This window comes from Hypanus sabinus, chromosome 3 (assembly GCF_030144855.1).
Source record: "Hypanus sabinus isolate sHypSab1 chromosome 3, sHypSab1.hap1, whole genome shotgun sequence".
In the NCBI taxonomy this organism is placed as follows: domain Eukaryota; kingdom Metazoa; phylum Chordata; class Chondrichthyes; order Myliobatiformes; family Dasyatidae; genus Hypanus; species Hypanus sabinus.
In genome coordinates this window covers 78,138,634-78,157,883 of record NC_082708.1, presented here as the reverse complement: position 1 = coordinate 78,157,883, position 19,250 = coordinate 78,138,634, and the positions used below count along the sequence as shown (strand labels likewise).

At 39.0% G+C, this 19,250-nt stretch overlaps 1 protein-coding gene across 1 annotated transcript in view; it reads right to left on the bottom strand.

Moving 5' to 3' along the window:
* Positions 1 to 19,250, bottom strand: part of LOC132391478 (protein diaphanous homolog 3-like) — a 583,252-nt gene that overhangs the window by 441,833 nt on the left and 122,169 nt on the right. Inside the window, exons 6-9 of the mRNA XM_059964736.1 lie at positions 10,991 to 11,065; positions 10,816 to 10,885; positions 9,311 to 9,447; positions 842 to 947 (exon numbers count right to left, since the gene is read on the bottom strand). Of these exons, the coding sequence (XP_059820719.1) occupies positions 842 to 947; positions 9,311 to 9,447; positions 10,816 to 10,885; positions 10,991 to 11,065 (388 nt within the window). The remainder of the gene's footprint in view (positions 1 to 841; positions 948 to 9,310; positions 9,448 to 10,815; positions 10,886 to 10,990; positions 11,066 to 19,250) is intronic.

Genomic DNA, 19,250 nt, shown 5'->3' with positions numbered 1-19,250 from the left:
TAGTTTAGTGTTTTATTTTTCTTAATATATATTTTTTTCACATATTTTTAAATTTTTTCTTCTTTTAACGGTTATTTTTGTTTTTTTTTTCATATATAATCATATGGACTTGATTGATTAAGGTATTTTCTTCTGTTGATGTTTAATAGGATATTGTTATCTTATTATTAATGCGACTTCAAGTCTATTGTATTCATAATTTACTCATTATTATGTTATGTTTTTTTATATGTATATATGAAACTCAATAAAAAGATTGAAAAAGAAAGAAAGAAAGAAATGTTTCAACAGTGCACTATTCAGCTTCAAGCATACTTAATTACAGGATTAACAATGAACATTTGACATCTCGGTGAAAGTTTTGATGATGGAAATTCATTAAGATGCAATGCTTCAACGTTGTGTCATGAAAAATAATTAGTGACTAATAAGCATATTACGATAATACAGTACCGGTTGAAACTCTCTGGTCTAGTGTTTTATGGTCTATCATGTTCTGGATCTATGGTATAGATCTGTACTAATTAAGTAATTGAGACATGAAATTAACTTATACCTCTGTTGATCACTATCTATTTAACCTACTGGTATAGCTTCTGCAATCTAATCGATGGCAATCTCAACAGACAGTATTTCCAGCTAACATAAGCTTTGGGTTACTGATGGTACAGACTGATGGGTTACTCAGGAACAGAACCCTCCGATAAACCACAGTCTGTCCTGCACTTTAAAAAAAAACAGAAAAAGATGATCCAGGAACTTCTGTGGTCCAGCATCAGTCAGATCTCAAGGGTGAGTACTAGAGAGTTTCTGCCTGTGCCCCACTATTGACTCAACAAACCTGTAATTGCACAGAAGTGCCATGTAGACCTTCCACAATGGGGTAAAATCTTTCCCATCTTCTTATTTCTCCTGCTGTAGTTATGGCTTCTAAAACTTTTTCAAGGCTAAAAGAAAAATCAAAATTCAGTGTCAAATGGGGAAAAAAACCTCATTGGCAAAAGTTCACTATATGATAATATGATTAACCTTTCATTTAATATGGAATCTTAAACAACTAATGTTTTCTCATTCCCTGAAAAGGAATAATGAACCCCAATAAACTTCAAGCATATCATGCCATCAAATTCAAAGCAAAAATCTGCCCATGTAGTTTCTCTAACATTTGCTAGTACCCCACAACCCTTGGCAGAACTGTTAACAAATAAAGTTTAGTCATCAAACAACAGAAACAGATAAGGAAATGCTAACTAAGGAATGAATCAAAAAAATACAATAAAACAAGATCAAGCGCAGCTACTCAGACCCAAAATATTCTTCACCCATTCAATATGACCACAGATCAATCCCAGGCTTCAAGTTTTTCCCTGTGGGTAGATTTTGAGCAGGATCCTGGTTTGCCTCCTTCGGCTTACATTCATTTCACAGCTGAAGAATCAAGCCTACTTGTATAACTAAGTTCACATGTGTTGAGATTAATTAAATGGTTATCATTCCATGTTTTTGCGTTTCTTTGCTCAATGCCCATCTATGCCTGCAACATGCACAAGTCATTATTACTTCTCCACTTTTTTGTTCCTACGCTAAGGAAAAATAAGGAAAGGGAATTTAGATTATGAAAGTAAACTACCACAAAATATAAAAAGATAGTAAAAAGTTGTATAATTAGATAAACTAGATTAGTGTGACTGAAGGGGAAATTAATATTGGGTATTAATTGACCATGGATAACTCTTTTGTGTCGGTCTTCATGGTGGAAGACACACATAACATGCCAAAGAGAGATGTTATGGATGCAATGGGAAGTGAGGAACTCGATATAATCACAGTCACTAAAGAGGCAGTTTAGAGCAACTAGCGATCTGGAAGGTAGACAGGTGCCCTGATCCTGATGAGATGCCTCCCACTGTACTGAAAGAAATAATAGAGGTTATAGCAGATGCACTTGGGATAATTTCCCAAAATTCTCTGGACAGCTTCTGGCAGACTGGAAGACAGCAGGTGTCATGTGTTACGAATGTGCCACAACTCTGAGGAGCCGAAGGGTACAAAGTAGCCCCCTCTTTTTTGAGAATCACAAAATCACTATTAATTCGGGTCTGGGACCCAGGAAATGAGAGAGAGACGTCCAGAATACACAGGGTTTGGAATGTGTCCTGGCATCAGCAAGACAGAACCATTGATAACAGCTATTGTCTCTTGGAGACGGAATTGTGTATTGAGTACTGTACTATTCATTGAAACCCCTCAGGGGATGACCAGAGTGAGCTGGTTGAGGGATTACATCATCCCAACCTGATTGACATCTGAGACCCCGTGAGTAAGGATAAAAGAGGGTCTGGGGAACAACCCCTTTAGACACACCCTTGAGACCGGTGGGGGCTTGAGTGTGTGTCCATCCTTGCCTGGATGACAAGTCCTCCATGGAACGGCCTCGCTAAAGGACGAATACGGATCAAGATCAGATAAAGGAAAGCCGGCAAGTTTCTGTTCTCAAAATCTCTCTCTCTCTCTCTCCAACCAAAAGGCTGCAGCCTGAATGAACTGAGTGCCTTTTATATTTCCATCGGACAATACATTATCCCCTAGACAACGATAGAGCTATTTCTTATTGATTATTATTATACCCGCACTTTTAGATTTAGTATTGATGACGTATATTATCTGTATGTTTGCATTGATATTATTTTTGTGTATTTTTACTAATAAATACTGTTAAAAATAGTACCATCAGACTTCAACGGACCTCTCTATCTTTGCTGGAAAGTGACCCAGTTACGGGGTTCGTAACAAAGTGGGGATCTTGTCTCGGGATTTGATACCAAATTGGAGGGCCAGTGAATCGGGCTTAAGTCCAAACGTGGGTCTGGTTGCGCGGGTAGCCAGATGGGAAACCAGCAAAGATGGACGTGGATGAATTTATAGAAAACCCGAATCTGGAGGCACTAGAGGCGGCCACAAAGTCGGAATTGATAAATATTGCAAAAGGACTAAACCTCGCAGAGGTGAGGTTGTCGATGAAAAAGCGGGATGTGCGGAGGGCCATAACTCAGTATTATATTGTGAAGAATGTGTTTTCGACTGACGTATTGGAAAATATCCCTGAAAAGGTACCAGCTAGTGGGACGGCTCAGTTAGAGTTGGAGAAATTAAGGTTGGAACATGAAATTAAGTTAAAGCAGCTGGAAGCAGCTGAAAAGGAAAAAGAAAGGGCTGAAAAAGAAAAAGAAAGAGCCGACAAGCAAAGGGAACATGCGCTCCAGCTCAAGGAGTTAAAGGTGAAGAGGGAGCAGGAAAGAGCTGAAAGGGAGCATGAAATTCAGTTAAAACAGCTGGAAGCAGCTGAAAAAGAGAAAGAGAGGGCTGAAAAGGAGAGGGAGGCAGAGAAACAGAGGCAACATGACTTGGACATGGAGAAGTTAAGGCAAGAGCGAAGAGCTCAAGGGTCAGACCGATAGGTGCGGTTTAATGTTAGTCGGGAGTTTAGGTTAGTACCTCTATTCGAGGAGACAGATGTTGATAGTTATTTCTTGCATTTTGAAAAGGTGGCAGTGAGAAGCGGCCCAAAGAGCAATGGGTGGCATTATTATAAAGTGTGTTAAAAAGGGAAGGCACAACGGGCATATGTGGCGTTGTCCATGGAGGAGGAGTCTGAGAGTTATGAGAAAGTAAAGGAGGCCATTCTTCGGACCTATGAATTGGTACCTGAGGCCTATAGACAAAAGTTCAGAAATTTAAAGAAAGGGTGGAATCAGATGTATACCGAGTTTGCCTACGAGAAGGGTGTGCTCTTGGATCTTTGGTGTGCAGCAGAAATAGTGGAAGAAGATTTTTGGCGTCTCAGGGAGTTAATTCTGATTGAGGAATTTAAAGGTTGTGTTTCGGATGATATCCAGATGTATTTGAATGAGAAGCCGAATAAGTCCATCTCCGAATTTGCTAGGTTCGCAGATGGATATGCCCTATCCCACAAGACAAAGTTTTCCTCGAATAAAAGTTACCAGAGAAACCGTGGGAACGGTAGAGAAAGCCCGCCGGCTAAGGCAGAGATCCCGCCGGGAGCTAGTGGTAAAATTGAGGAGGAGAGGCAAGACAGCAGGAGAGGTCCTGGCTTGACCTGTTTTAATTGTGGAAAAGTGGGTCATATTGCATCTAAGTGCCTTGCTCTGAGGAAGGAGACAGGAAAATGGAAAGCAGCAGTCCCTATAGGATGTGCTGTGGTAATCAGTAAATCGACGAGAGAACCCCAGGTAGACAGAGGACGAGAAGGGTCTGAGAAATGTATTTCAGAAGGAACCATGTCTGTGAGAGAGGGAGACACACCAGTTCCAGTGCGGATCTGGAGAGACACGGGACCTGAGCTGTCATTGATTAGCAGTAAGGTACTGGATTTTGGCCGCAAGACTGGAGAGGTGGCTTTGAGAGGCATAGGAAAAGGGACAGAAGTGGTGCCCTTGCATAGGATCATTATAAATTGTGAGCTGGTATCTGGACCAGTTGAAATAGGGGTGCGATCAGAATTCCCGAGAACTGACGTAGCCATCCTTCTGGGTAACGATTTAGCTGGTGGTGACGGTTGGTAAAACGGAGAATAGGAAAGTGAAAGAGATTAAGGGAAAGGAGGTAGACCTGCCCTTAGCCAGGAGGAAATTTATAGAGGCACGGAGTAAAGATGAGAAACAGATAAGGCTGTTAAAAGGTTCAGGGTTGGACATGGATGATCTGTCTGGCTTGGCAGAACTGTTTGAAGAAGTTGAAAATTCTAAAGGTGTTCCCGATAATGAAATGAGGGCAGCCCTAGATGAAAAGGATGCCATTACCTTGAAGAAGTCTGCTGGGTTGGCAGATTAGGTTGTTTCAGCCTGCAGGGTTGAGTTTACTCTGGAAGGAAGTTGCCCAGAGAGTAACTGGGAGGATCAGGGGAATTTAGAATTTGAAAAGGGTACGGGTATTGAAAGCCTGGAAGAGGCAGATGTCCCGTTTGAGTGCGTTCAAGATGTGGATGCACGTGGTACTGAACCTAGTAATGGAGCTCATAAAAAGTCTGAGGTATTTGATTCAGTTGAAAAGGAATGCAGTCCTTGTGGGTCAGATGGACTTGGTTCAGTGAAGAAAGGGTTAACCTTGGTAATAGTGGGAAGTGAGAATTCCCAGTAGTTTGTGTTCAAAGGTGTGTTAAAAGTTAGTGAGGAGATAAAAGGTGGTGAGGTGAATATTATTATTGAAGGAAAAGGGAAAAGTGTAGTTCCTAAATTGAATGAAGAAAATTTAAAGTCTGGATTGATGTCAGAAGCAAAAACCAAGTTACAGAGACAATGGTTTGGTAACAGGGTGCCTGCGAATCAATTACAGGTTGATTTGGAATGTAAAGGTGTCCCACACACTATTGTTATTCAAGAGAGTGCTGTGACGAGGCAGAATTTGAAATGCGGTTTGAACAAAGGGATATCGCTTGCAGAGTTTAAACTGAAAACTAATAGCATGAAGGGTCCTGAAGAGAAAACTAGCAACTTGCTTAAACTTAAAGAATTGTGTGGTGATTTGGAAAATGGTCTAAGTTTGGAACACATTGTTGATAAAATAACTCCTGTGAAAGGAGCATACAAAAGCTTATTCCACACTAGTATAAAAGTTAACCACGTGGGAGTTAACTGGAAAAGAGGCGAGGGTTGATAGTATGCCATTTTAAATAACAGGATCCAGTTTTAAGGGATTTCGACAAAGCATGTGAATAATAAAGACAACCCCCATGGAAGATTGACTGTTAAGTTTGAAAGTAAAATAAAGATTAGTATTTGCATGAACTTTTGTAGTATACACGTAAGCTAAGATCACAACTCTTTAGGTTTTTTTTTGCTGAAGAAAAGGAATAAAAATAGGTAGTTATTGAATTGGAGTCTGATGCTACAAGAATTTATTAAGGTACAAGATGGTAAGATATTAAAGGAAGTGACAATGTAATCGTTAACTGTTTAGATGCTGAATTGAATGTATAACTGTATTACTCTGTAGTGAAAAAAAAACTCTTTTCTATTGTGTTAGATTCTAAAATCCTGTAAGACTCTGTATTAAATCATTTTTACCGATGGTAAAAATCTTTGAAGGAAGGGTGTGTCACAAATGTGCCACAATTCTGAGGGGCCGAAGGGTACAAAGACAGCAGGTGTCATGCCACTGTTTAAAAAAGGATGCAGGCAAAAGACGGGTAACTACAGGCTAGTTAGCTTAATATCTGTAGTCATTCTGTAGTCAGGAAAATGCTTGAAGCTATCATTATGGAAGAAATTGGATGCCTGGATAGAAATGTTTCCATCTGGCATGTACAGCATGGATTAATGAAGGGCAGGTCCAGTTTGACAAACTTACTGGAGTTCTTTGAGGATATAATGAGCATAGTGGATGAGAGAGGGATAATTGTTGGATATTTGGATTTTCAGGTGTCAGGTAAAAAGACTTATCTATAAGATACAGATGCATGGAGTTGGAGTAATATATTAACATGAATAGAGGGCTGATTAATCATAGAAGGCAGAAATTTGGGATAAATGCACTTGTCTCTGGTTGGCAGTTAGAGATGAGTCGAGTGCCACAAGGTTGGAGTTGGGCCTGCAACTATTCATGGTATATATTAAAAATCGAGAAGAGGAGACCAAGTGTAGAATATCTAAAGTCGCAGATGCCATTAACTTAAGTGGAAAAGCAAATTGTGCAGAGGATGCGGACAGACTTCAGAGAGATTAAATTAATGAGCAAAGGCCTGGCAGATGGAGTGCAAGGTCATCCACTTAGGAAAGAAAATTAGGAGATCAGTTGATTATTCAAATTATGAAAAATTGCAGCATGCTATTGTGCAGATGGACTTAAGTGTGCTTGCATATGAATTGCAAAAGTTTATTTGCAGGTGCAACAGGTTATCAAGAATTGCTAGAGGGATTGGATTTAAGAACAGGGGGGCTATGCTGCAACTTCACAGAACACTGGTGAGGCCACAGCTGGAGTACTGCATGCAGATCTGGTCCTCATCCTTGAGGAAAGACATACTGACTGTGGAGATGGTGCAGAGGAGGTTCACCAGATTGATTCTGGAGCTGGTGGGGCTAACCTATGAGAAGTGTTGCCTGGGAACATACCCACTGAAATTCATAAGAATGAGAGGGGATATTACAGACACATATAAAATTCTGAGAGGGATAGATAAGATAGAGGCAGGAAAGTTGTTTCCACTGGTAAATGAGGCTAAAATGAGGGGACATGGCCTCTAGATTTAAGGCAGAGATGAGGAGAAACTGCTTTTCCCAGGCAGTAGAATATCTGTGAAATTTTCTGCCTAGGGGAGCTATAGAAGCTACCTATTTAAACATATTTAAGACACAGTTCGATAGATTTTTGCATAGCAGTCAAACTAAGGGTTATAGGGAAAAGGCAAGTAAGAGGAGCTGAGTCCACAGTCAGATCAGCCGTGACCTTATTGAATGGTGGAACAGATGCAATGGACCTGATGATCTTCTCTTGCTCCTATATCTTACATTCTTATGCATAGTTTTATTTAATTAAATTAGTATTGAATGAACTGTCTTCCTGAGGCCGAGTACTCTACAGCGGTGACAGTTATGGTGGCAGAATTACAGGAGCCATTACTTTTTTCATTTTTAAAAAATTGAAAGGGATCATAATTCAAGACTAAATATCACTTCTTATTTTGTAGATAGTAAAACAAACATCATCTTCATTTTCCAAATTGGAAGTTGAGTAAATACAATCTAGAAACAAAAAATTATTCAGACATTTATATAAATAACAAAATTCCCCTTCTTATTATATATCTCACCCACATGTTTGCAAATTAGCATTTATTTTCTCCCAATGCCCACTGAAAACCTATTTTCCCCAATCTTTATTTCTTCTGGTTCCATGCTTATATGATGTCCTGCTAGAGACCCTGAAGAGCCCTGTGACATTCAATGTATTTATTGAAGCTCATTATTTTAACCATTCAATTTTTGACGCTATTACTTGACATATATTGCAAAAACCTTCCAAAATGTTATTTTCCCCTACTTTTTGTCAAAGAACCACATTACATTCATAACTGGTTCATTTAAATAGATGATAACTAGCAACACTTTTCAATGTTGAGACATGGAAGACAAAGCATCTATCTACCCATCCACTTTGCACAATTCCTCAACCTTTCTTTCAATACTCGCTATATTTTTCTTTAAACTGTAAATTACATCCACCCACTGATTCTCATGTACTTTTCTTTCAGATGGAATTTGATAGGCATTCCAAAAAGCTACACATGCTCAGTAGCCTGGAAACTTGTTCACTCTTCAACTAAAAGGCAAAAAACATTCCTGTTGATGCAGTCAAGAATCAAATTTTAATCTCAATAATAGAGAAAAAAAATTAGTGAGCCGTTTTTACTCCACAACCTAATCATACGTCTTTTTGGAATGCGGCAGAAGGAACTTATGCGGTTACAGGATGAATGTAGAGTATTTACAGACAGCAACAGAAATTGAACCCAATGTGTGATCACTGGCCCTATAAAGTGATTTTGCTAACCACAATGCCACCATGCCACCCTTTTAATTGCCTATGGTCAGCACTGGCAATGCAGTATGGTAGAGCTGCAAATGGCTCACAGCACCAGCATTCAACACTGAACTCTACTGGCATCTGTTTGGAGCTTCTCTGTTCTCCCTGTGAACCCCTGGGTTTTCCCAATGTGCTCCCATTTCCTATTACATTGCAAAGGGGTGCTACTTGGCCAGGTCAATGAACATGTAATTACCCAAAGTGGAGATGGCTAGTTGGAAAATCAAGGGGTAGGAAAAGGCTGGGTTTAAAGTTAAAGGACACATGCAAAAGACATGTTTACCAGGAAATTAGTGAGTGAATGGGCTGCTGGAAGAGCAAGCATGGTTTATGTTGTGAGCATATATAACATGAATATGGAACACAAGGAATACAGCAGCAAATCCCCAGAAACAGCAATATCATAATGCATGAACAGCCTCTGTAATGAGGAGTTGATATATAAACAATAAGCAGGATAGAGTAATAAAGTGGCATCGGATTGCAGAATGAAAGAATACATTAAAAATGGGATGTTATTAAAAAACTAAAGTCCAAAAGTGGTTTGATGCATAGTTTCTTTTGAAAAAGTTATTCAAACAAAAAATAAATATTCGTCATCACTCTGTAACTTAATTTCCGGTTTAATGAAAATACAAATTTATTCAAAAGGTCCTTGCTGTGAATCTTACTCAAAAGAACAATTTAAAAAAATCAACCATGTACTTACCTATGTTCTTCTCCAACAATACAGATAGCAGATAGAAGCTTGACCGCATCGGTCATCATGTTCGGCTGCTTGGGATCAATAGCTCTGGCCAACAGGAATATACTTCGCTCTTCACCCAAGATTCTTTCCAATCCATACTGAAATTAACAAGGGGCCAGGTTAGGTCAAAAAGGTATTTCTTTTCAGAATTACTTTGAAATTTGTGATCAATACTAAATACCATTATTTTCTCAAAGTGCTGAAAGTTATTTTGTGTTAAGTTCGTTTCTGCTATTATTGTAGAAGCATCAGCTTCAATTACTGTACATAATTATGCAGAAAGATAAATTATAAAGATTAGAATTATTCACTATGACTATCATATTTTCAGTATTTCGTGTAATTGCCGTAAATTACAAATTAAATTAGAAACAAAGAGGATCAAGCTAAACAGCCTACTAAGTATCACTGAAAACTGAACTCAGCAGATCAAGCAGCATCTATGGAAATGAATAAACAGTTGATGTTTCAAGCTGAGACCCTTCATCAGGACTGGAAAAGGTGAATGAAGAAGTCAGAATAAGGTGCGGGGAGGGGAAGAAGTACAAGCTGAAAGGTGATAGTGAAGCCAGATGGATGGGGGAGCACAGATGAAGTAAGAAGCTGGGAGGAGATAGATGACTTGTGACTTCTCCTCATCTGCCTATTATCTCCCGATGGTGCCCCTCCCTATTCCTTCTCTCCTATGTTTTACTCTCCTCTCCTATCAGATTTCTTCTCCTCCAACTGTTTACCTTTTCTATCCATCACCTCCCAGCTTCTTACTTCATCCCCCCCCCCCCCCCACCGTTCTCCAGGTAACCCATGCTCCCTGTTCTCATTTTTCTCCACTTCTCGTTCCCGAACTACCCACTCCGTTCCCCTCCCCAGACCTTTTCCATCTGCCCATCATCTCTGCCATATATAGCTTTGCTTATCACCTTCCTTATCAGTTTCCTTGTCTGTAGTCTCTTGCTTCCAGTTATCATCTTCTAGCATTCATCTCTACTTCCACCCTCTCTTCCCTCCACATGACTCCATCCCTCATTTTCTATTTCTTTACCGTCTCCACTACCAGCCAGTCTCCTGACTCCACTCTACCCCTTAGCCCAACTGTTTCCATTTGCCGATCAGCTGCCTCACCTCACCCCCCATCCCCCTGCTCTCGCTTCTTCATACTAGCTATCTCCCCTCTAAACTCTCAATTCTGATGCAAGGCTGCAACCGAAAACACTATTTTCTTTTGCCTTTACAGAGGCTGCTTGACTGTTGGGTTCCTCCAACAGCCTTTTGCTTTCAGTTCCTCTTCAATGGACAATGCTTATTTCATATAATCAAGTTCAAAAGGCCAATATTGAACCTGAAAGCCTTAAAAGGCAAAAGCATTACTCTACAACAAAGATCTGGAAAATATGAGTTATTACATATGGAAAATCTAAAATTAGCTCAAAAGTCAGGGCAACAAAACTTGTGAATAATTCAGTTACCTTATTGTTCATGAATGCCCTCAAACACTGAATCACTTTATGTTGACTCTTGAAGTCATTTTTTTCTTTACTGTCAGAAGCAGAAAATAAAAAAATATTGCAGTTGAGAAAGCAAATACAATCACAATATGCACATTATCAGATAAGAAAATGTAACTTTAAAACCCGTACTCACTGCTTTTTATCAAGCAATTTCTCCAGGACATCCAACAGCTGACCCAAACCTTCATTTCCAAAGCTTTCAACCCAACTGGGGAAAAAATTTAATACAGTTACAAACCTTTTGAAATATGGAAAGTGAAATAAATCAATCAGAGCAGAGAACTGAACATTCTTCAAACCATCAAATTTAAAGAATCTTTAATTTTAATATTTCCACTTCAGTAAACTTCAGTTAGAATGAATTAAGCCATATGGACATTTATATAATGTTCACCACGATTAATCATACTTTAAACTGCATAATACCTTTGATAATCATTATTTTAGAATCTTTAAATTGATCAATTCTAATACTTCAATTCAAAACTCAATATGTTCTCTATGGTACAACTTCTTGTTCTTCTCCATGCCTTGTAGTGCATCGGACTTCAACCTTGCCATTTCATTAGCATTCGTCTCCTTTTGTTTTATGAGGCCAAGTTGCCAGCTCAACACGCAACCCAGCACAGGTAGAAATCGTGCAAGGAACTGACGGGATTTGAACCTAGGACCCTCGAAGTCCAGTGTGGGTGCCACTGCACCACCAGCCAGCTATCTGTGGTACAACTGCTTCAACCAAAATAAAAGAATTACAAGAAAGAAAATTTACTTAAAAATGTAGTATGCAGTTTGCTCACCTGGAATGAAATTGAATTGCAGAGCTTTATTACAAAGGTTTACATGCAAGTGAAATGTTTTCTGAGGCAAATTTACTAAGCATCTTCCAAATCGACCTTTGTTTCTGATGCCAAGGTTTTTTTGAATCTCACAAGTTTAAATTGATAGCATCTATAGCATCAAATTGCACTGTGCAAAGTTGCAATGTATGAACAAACATCACAAACAAAAATGAAAGAAGAAACATTTGATTCTGCACTCAACTCAGATATTACTTAAGTTTCACGCAGATTCATTAAAAAATATTGTGACTTTCTGGGTGGGGGCATGGTCGACAGCCTGCCCCTGCATTTCTCATGACCAGTACTGTTTATTGCTCTTAGGTTAAAATGTTTTTGTTGGATTACGGTGGGAAGTTCCAGATCATTTATTGTTACATTTTAGCTTGGGTTATATAGTTATTTGCTTGTGTATTTGTGGGTCACCCTAACTGTAACCAGGGTGTGTGATGGTCACCTCCCCCGTCTGTGTGAGACTGTTTGGGTTCATTCTCCAGGTCATGTGTATATCACAATAAAACTGTTGTTAACTTAAAAAGCTTCCTCCCATCTGTCATTATGGACCAAATGTGGAAAGATTCTTCCAGAAGACAAGTTCTAATTTCATTGTGTTAGATGTGTGACTAAATGCTCAGGAATGCAACATGATTGCTGCAGCAAGGGACATTATATTTCTAGCTTTCTACTCTGAAATGGTACATTTCTACATGGTATTCACAATGAATACAGAATTTGTAATGTGCTTATTTATTGAGCAAAAAGTTTAGATCAAAACCATCAATATTTCTGATATGTCTCATTAGCCTTACCAGAAAAATGATAAGATGCCACAAAAATAAGTTGTTCGGACAGAGAGCATTGACAAGTCTAAAGCATTGACAAGAGCATTCAAGAAATCAGAATCCTGTATAGCCCATTACTGGCTCACAGCTTGCTCATCAGCAATCACAAAAATCAACATGCTTACCAGCATGCCAATCATCACATTCTGGAAAATCATCAGTATGAGGCTCCACAAAGAGCTATCCTTAGTTAATACCAATGTGTTACAGGATGAAAACAAAGCAAGTTTTATTTTAATCTTGACCTTAATTGAGAGATGTATTTTAATATTTGAAACCAGAGCTTTAGTTGCTGCTATAGTTGAATCTATAGTATCAACTATAAATCATTTTACAGAACCCTGTTTATAAACTGAAAGTGCTGCAGTTTAACTTTTCAATTGTATTTCACATTTGATAAAACCACATTAACATTGTCAGCCTAAGATGATCAGACATGAAGGAATGGCAGAAGTTTGGACATCTTGTCAATTTAAGCTAAGAGGGAAAAGAAATCTCAAGCATTTAACCCAGTGGAAAGTTACCAAAGCTTTGCAAAATCTGGTCAATATACAGAAATGCATTATGAGGAAGATTAATGGACAGAGGTTGAACAAGTTGGGATTTGTTTCATTGAAGCATAGGAGAATGAGGGATGAAAGGGTTACCACAAAAGAAACATCTGGCAGCTCTTGGGCTGTATTCCCTGGAGTTCAGAAGAATAAGGGAGGAACTCATAGAAGCATTCCAAATGTTAAAAGTCCTGAACAGATGAGATATGACAAAGTTATTTTCCATGGTAGGGGAGTCTAGGACAAGAGGGCACAACTTCAGGATTGAAGGATGTCCATTTAGAACAGAGATGCAGACAAATTACTTTAATCAGAGGGTGGTAATCTTTGGTACTTGTTGCCACGAGCGACTGTGGAGGCCAAGTCATTGGGTACAATTAAGGCAGAGATAGATAGGTTCTTGATTTGCCAGAGCATCAAAGGGTATGGGGAGAAGGCAGAAGAGTGGGGATAACTAGAAGAATTGGATCAGCCCATGATTGAATGGCAGAGCAGACGCAACGGGCCGAATGGCCTACTTCTGAACTGTTGGGGGCGGGGATAGTGTGTCCAAGGTTAGGGAATAAAAAAAATAGAGAGCATAGGTTTCATGTGAGAAAGGAGAGATTAAACAGGAACCTGAGGGTGGTATGTAAATACAACGAACTGCCAGTAGTGGTGATTGACACAAATATATTAACAACACTTAAAATACATTTTGATAAATATACAGTATAGATGGGATGCTCCATGACTTCTCACCTCGTGCACCAACTTATAATTCTCACCATTATAAGCTATACCTTCAGTTTTCTAGGATACAATTTTTAATTCTCTCTCTAAAATCTTCCCAGACTACAACCATTCTCTCTCTAAATCTTTCTGGTAAAATATTCACTGTTATAACACCCGAGGACACTGCACCCTTTTCAGGTTCATGTATATACAACTTAGTGTCACTTAATGAATATGAGAAGAAGATCAAGTCTAAAGAATGGATATTGTTCTAAACATTCCTTCCAATACTTAGTCAATTGAGTAGGAAAGATGCTGCACAATGTATACAGGTGTCTCCCCCGCCCCCCCCCCCCCCCCCCCCCCCCCCCCGCCTTTACAAAGGTAGAGCACTCCTATGAAACCTTTCTTAAGCCGAAGTGGTGTAAAGTGGATATTCGTAAAGTGGGGGACACCTGTGTAAGGCAAAAATACCAATTCTGTAAGAACTTAAGAATTTGGATTAGGCAATCAGAAGTACACTTTACAACTTCCTTACCCTTCAATAAGATCATAATATCAATAGTTCAATAGTTAGTCAATATCAGAGAAATGTATACTACATCCTGAAATTCTTTTTTCTTCACAGATATCCCAAAAAAAACAGAAAAGTGCCCCAAGGATTGAGTGACAGTAAAAACATTAGAACTCCAAGTACCCCTACTCCCCTCTCTCACGCACAAGCAGCAAAGCAACATCACTTACCCCCTTCCACAATATAGCATCAGCACCCTCCACCCACCAGGCTGGCATTAGCAAGGCTTCCAATAAAGGCCATGATCAACAAACATGTACAACAAAAAGTAATTGTACACCCAACAACTCAGCATGCCACAGGCTGTCTTGCTCCCTAATAAAGGGAAAAAGAGTTGGCCCCTTTCACAGCGTGAGGGGAGGCATAACAAAACAACTCACTGATTTAATATCTCACCTTAGCTCAACTTCCCTGCATGAACCCATATCCCTCAGTTCTTTTGATATTCAAAATTTAATGGCATACCTTAATGCCACCTTTCTGCAATAACCAATTTCATTAATATTCAAAATCTATTCATCTTTATTAAGAAATACATTAAATTAAATTTGAAATAAATGAGAAAGCTAATATTTTAAACCATTTAAAATTATATGTAACATGCTGTAAGGTTTCAATGATAATGTAATGGTTTCTCTGTAGCAGCAATGTTTGGGTTATGACTAGAGATAATGGGGTTTGGAATGCTGTTGTTCTTTCTTGTGAGTTGGAAGAGGGATTTTCACAGTCTTTTGCCGGGGGAGAGATGAGGAGAGAAGACACAAATGGAGAGAGTTGGTAGACCGCCAGACGGGGTGGACTTGGAGCGAGGGTCCGAAGGGCAGCAACGATCGGCTTATCAGTGAGCTCCAACTTTGCGCAACAGACTGTTTAATAAGATTGGGCCTTCTTTTCTTTTTTTTTGTTTCTTTACTAACCATATAGTCAAAGTAAGAATTATAAAGCTTAATTGTTTAATCGCATATTGTGTACTGTTAGTATCTTCGGAGTACTGATTTGTAACGGGACACATCGCGCACCATCTAACAAAACAAGATTTCTTAAGTTTGGCCAGACCAGGGGTTATCACCCTCTATATTAAACTACTAGCCGAAGAGAGAGTTACAGATACAACTAGATTCCATCTAAACCTTACACCTGCCAGCCCTGGACCTGTGCAGTATTCTACCAAGATGAGCTCAGACATTTGTTACGTACCCCGTAACTGGGTCACTTACCAACAAAGATAGATAGGTCCGTTGAAGTCTGATGGTACTATTTTTAACAGTATTTATTGATAAAAATACACAAAAATAATATCAATGCAAACATACAGATAATAAATGTTGTCAATACTAAATCTAAAAGCGCGGGTATAATAATAAGAAGAAATAGCTCTATCGTTGTCTAGGGGATAATGTATTGTCTGATGGAAATATAAAAGTCACTCAAGTTCATTCAAGCTGCAGCTTTTGGTTGGAGAGAGAGACGGATTAAAACTTGTCAATTCCTTTTATAATGTCGATCCTTCGAGAGTCATTGGGGCTGATTTCTCCTTTGTCGTTAGCTAAAGCCGTTCTTCCGTGGCAAGACCCACCAATTCCGAGGCAAATGGAAAAGGACGCACGTGGGCTTTTCCACCGGCTTTCGCTATTACGCTGTTACAGGAGTTCTAGCATTTCTTCTGGTGCGTCTAAGGGGCTGTTCCCACAGACCCTCTTTTATCCCCACTCACGGGGTCTCAGATGTCAATCAGGGTGGAGGGATGCCTCCCCTCAACCAGCCCACTTTTGGTCATTCCCTGAGGGCTTTGAATAAATAGTACAGTACTCAATACACAATTCCGTCTCCAAGAGACAACGGCCGTTTCCCGTAGCTTTGTATCGCCGAGGGGCCAAGACATTCCAAATGTCTCTCTCTCATTTCCTGGGTCTCCTGACCTGAATTAATAGCGATCTTGCGATTCTCAAAAAGGAGGGGGCGCAGGGGTAACACATTGAATGATTAAGCCTTCATAATTTAAATTATGAAACGTATTTTTGTTAATGACCCAAATGACCAAAGTGCAAAAATGCACAAAAATTAAAGAGATGTGGTAACAAAATTTCTCACTTGAAATAAATTGAATCATTGTCCCACCCATTAGTATATTAAAATGAAGCAAGTTTGTTTCATTACAATTACACAAATTCCTACATTATTAATTGAATGGTTCCCAAACAAAAGTGTACAATAGAAACCTGATCTATTGATACCTGTCATTAGATTGAAGCTGCATGAAAGCTCTTTTCTACTTCAGTATTTGGTGAAGACATCATAATAATCAATAAATGCTTACAGGCAACCCCTGCATTATAACTGTTGAGGCATCAGAAATTCACCTTTGAAGAATTCACAAAACCATTCCCAAAAATTTAAGGAACTCAATAAAATTCACTCTCAAAATTTATGTGAAAAAATGACAATAACACAACAAATTTTTGTCAACAACACACACAAAATGCTGGTAGAACACAACAGGCCAGGCAGCATCTATAGGGAGAAGCGATGTCGACGTTTTGGGCCGACACCCTTCGTCAGGACTAACTGAAAAGAAAGATAGTAAGAGGTTTGAAAGTCGTGGGGGGAGGGGGAAATGCGAAATGATAGGAGAAGACCGGAGGGGTGGGATGAAGCCAAGAGCTGGAAAGGTGATTGGCAAAAGTGATACAGAGCTGGAGAAGGGAAAGGATCATGGGATCATGGCCCTGTCCCTTGTTCCTTTCCCTTCTCCAGCTCTGTATCACTTTCGCCAATCACCTCTTCCAGCTCTTGGCTTCATCCCACCCCCTCCGGTCTTCTCCTATCATTTCACATTTCCCCCTCCCCCTTCTACTTTCCAACCTCCTACTATCTTTCCTTTCAGTTAGTCCTGACGAAGGGTCTCGGCCCGAAACGTCGACATCGCTTCTCCCTATAGATGCTGCCTGGCCTGCTGTGTTCTACCAGCACTTTGTGTGTGTTGTTGTTTGAATTTCCAGCATCTGCAGATTTCCTCGTGTTAAATTTTTGTCAACTCTCATTTTTAATGCATGTGCAGTTTTCATGAGGAAAATCAGGAAACAGCCCACAAAGAAAGTGATTGCTATTGATCACTATGGGAAGTGATTAATATGGATCCATATAAACTTATAAAAGTTCTTTCAATACATCAATACAATTTCTCTAGTGATAAAAGTAGGCAGTATTACAGCCTTCCCCAGTCCCTCGACAAAATAAGTAATGAATTACAATATTTGACATGAAAAGATGCCAAGCTGTTTCATTTATTAAAGACGTTATTTTGAGACAGGCAATTCCAAATAGAATGACAGTTTTATAAAATAGCAATAGATATTTATAAATTGTCATCAAAAGATATTAGGGAACATCAGAATATGAAGGATTATCTGGATTAAGGTCACAGATGAGCCATGATCTAACATGCTTCACAGCCTCATATTCTCCATGACATAAAAGGCAGCTATTCAGCCTATCGTCAAATCATCTCCATTGATATCATTCCCTTATTCACTTCGCTATTATCTTTTCTCTCTAATGTGCCAATCAACTCACATCAATTTTCCTACCTGCCACACACATGCACGCACAGGCTAAACCCAGGTCAATAATACAATAGCTCAAACTACTGAGCCACTTTGCTACCCAAATGATAAGACAATGTATCAGACTGAGGGTTCCTTCAGGATGTCAACCAGGAATGTCTTCACTATATACATCTTTAAGGGGGAATTTAAAAATCATATTTGCAGATCAACAAGCTCAGTCAATCAGAATACGCTCAAGTATATTTTCTCTATGCCTGCTTCTATATTCATCTTGTCCAGTGTTAAGTCCTTAAAAAGATCACCCGTGCTTTTCTAAGAGATAACTAGCAATACAATTTGCAATACAAAGGAATAGCCAAGTTCTTGCAATCGCTCACCATTCTGCTGCTCTCATTTGGTCAACTGTTAATCACTCATAATTGGCAGTCAGCAATAAAAGTTAAATTCAAATAACTCAGTTTATGAATGTCACATGCGATAGTGAAAACTGTTTTGAATACCAATAAATACAGAACAGTTCATCACATCAGTGCATTGAGAGAGTACAAGCAAATAACAATAAAAGAACAACTGCACTCACCACTGGCTATACAGTGCATTCTTAATAAAGATAAAGTAATGCCTTTGGCAAAAACTTCATCCTCTCCTCCAATATGGTGCAATATGGCATCAGCTGGAATCATCCTGTTGAATTTCATCAGTAATAATCCAGCTGTCAAATACAAATATTCCTCACTGATGACAAAGAATCCACATACACCATTTTGATAAAATTACTAAATATCATGCGGAGTTCTAAATAAGTCTGCAATGTACATGCGACCTCAGTAGATGCTGAAATACCAAAATGTCATGGTACTATTTAAGACAGTTCATGTGCTGACAAAAATAATCACAATTGATTGCTTAACCTAAAAATTAATTATAGTTAAATAATTATAGAATATAAATTTTTGAGTAGTTGAAATGAAACATCTAGACCTAGAAATCATCTGGTCCCTGTCAGAAGAAGAAGTTTTACAAGGAATATTATTGCATTGCAACATTAACTACTTTTGTATAAATTAATCAGAGTTAACTGCATTTGGGGGGTAGGGGGGTGGTGGTGGAGAGATCTCCATGTACCTAAGCCTGTTTCATTGCTGTCTAGCTTACTCAAATGACATCAACACTGTAGTGTTTAACATTAATTCCTAGAGAAATTTTCAGTATCAATGGTCTGAATAACTGTCCCCTCAAAAGCTTCTAATAACGCTGAAGACTCAAAGTTAACGTACCAGCAGTCAGCCATAGCCCTCTTGCAGACACAA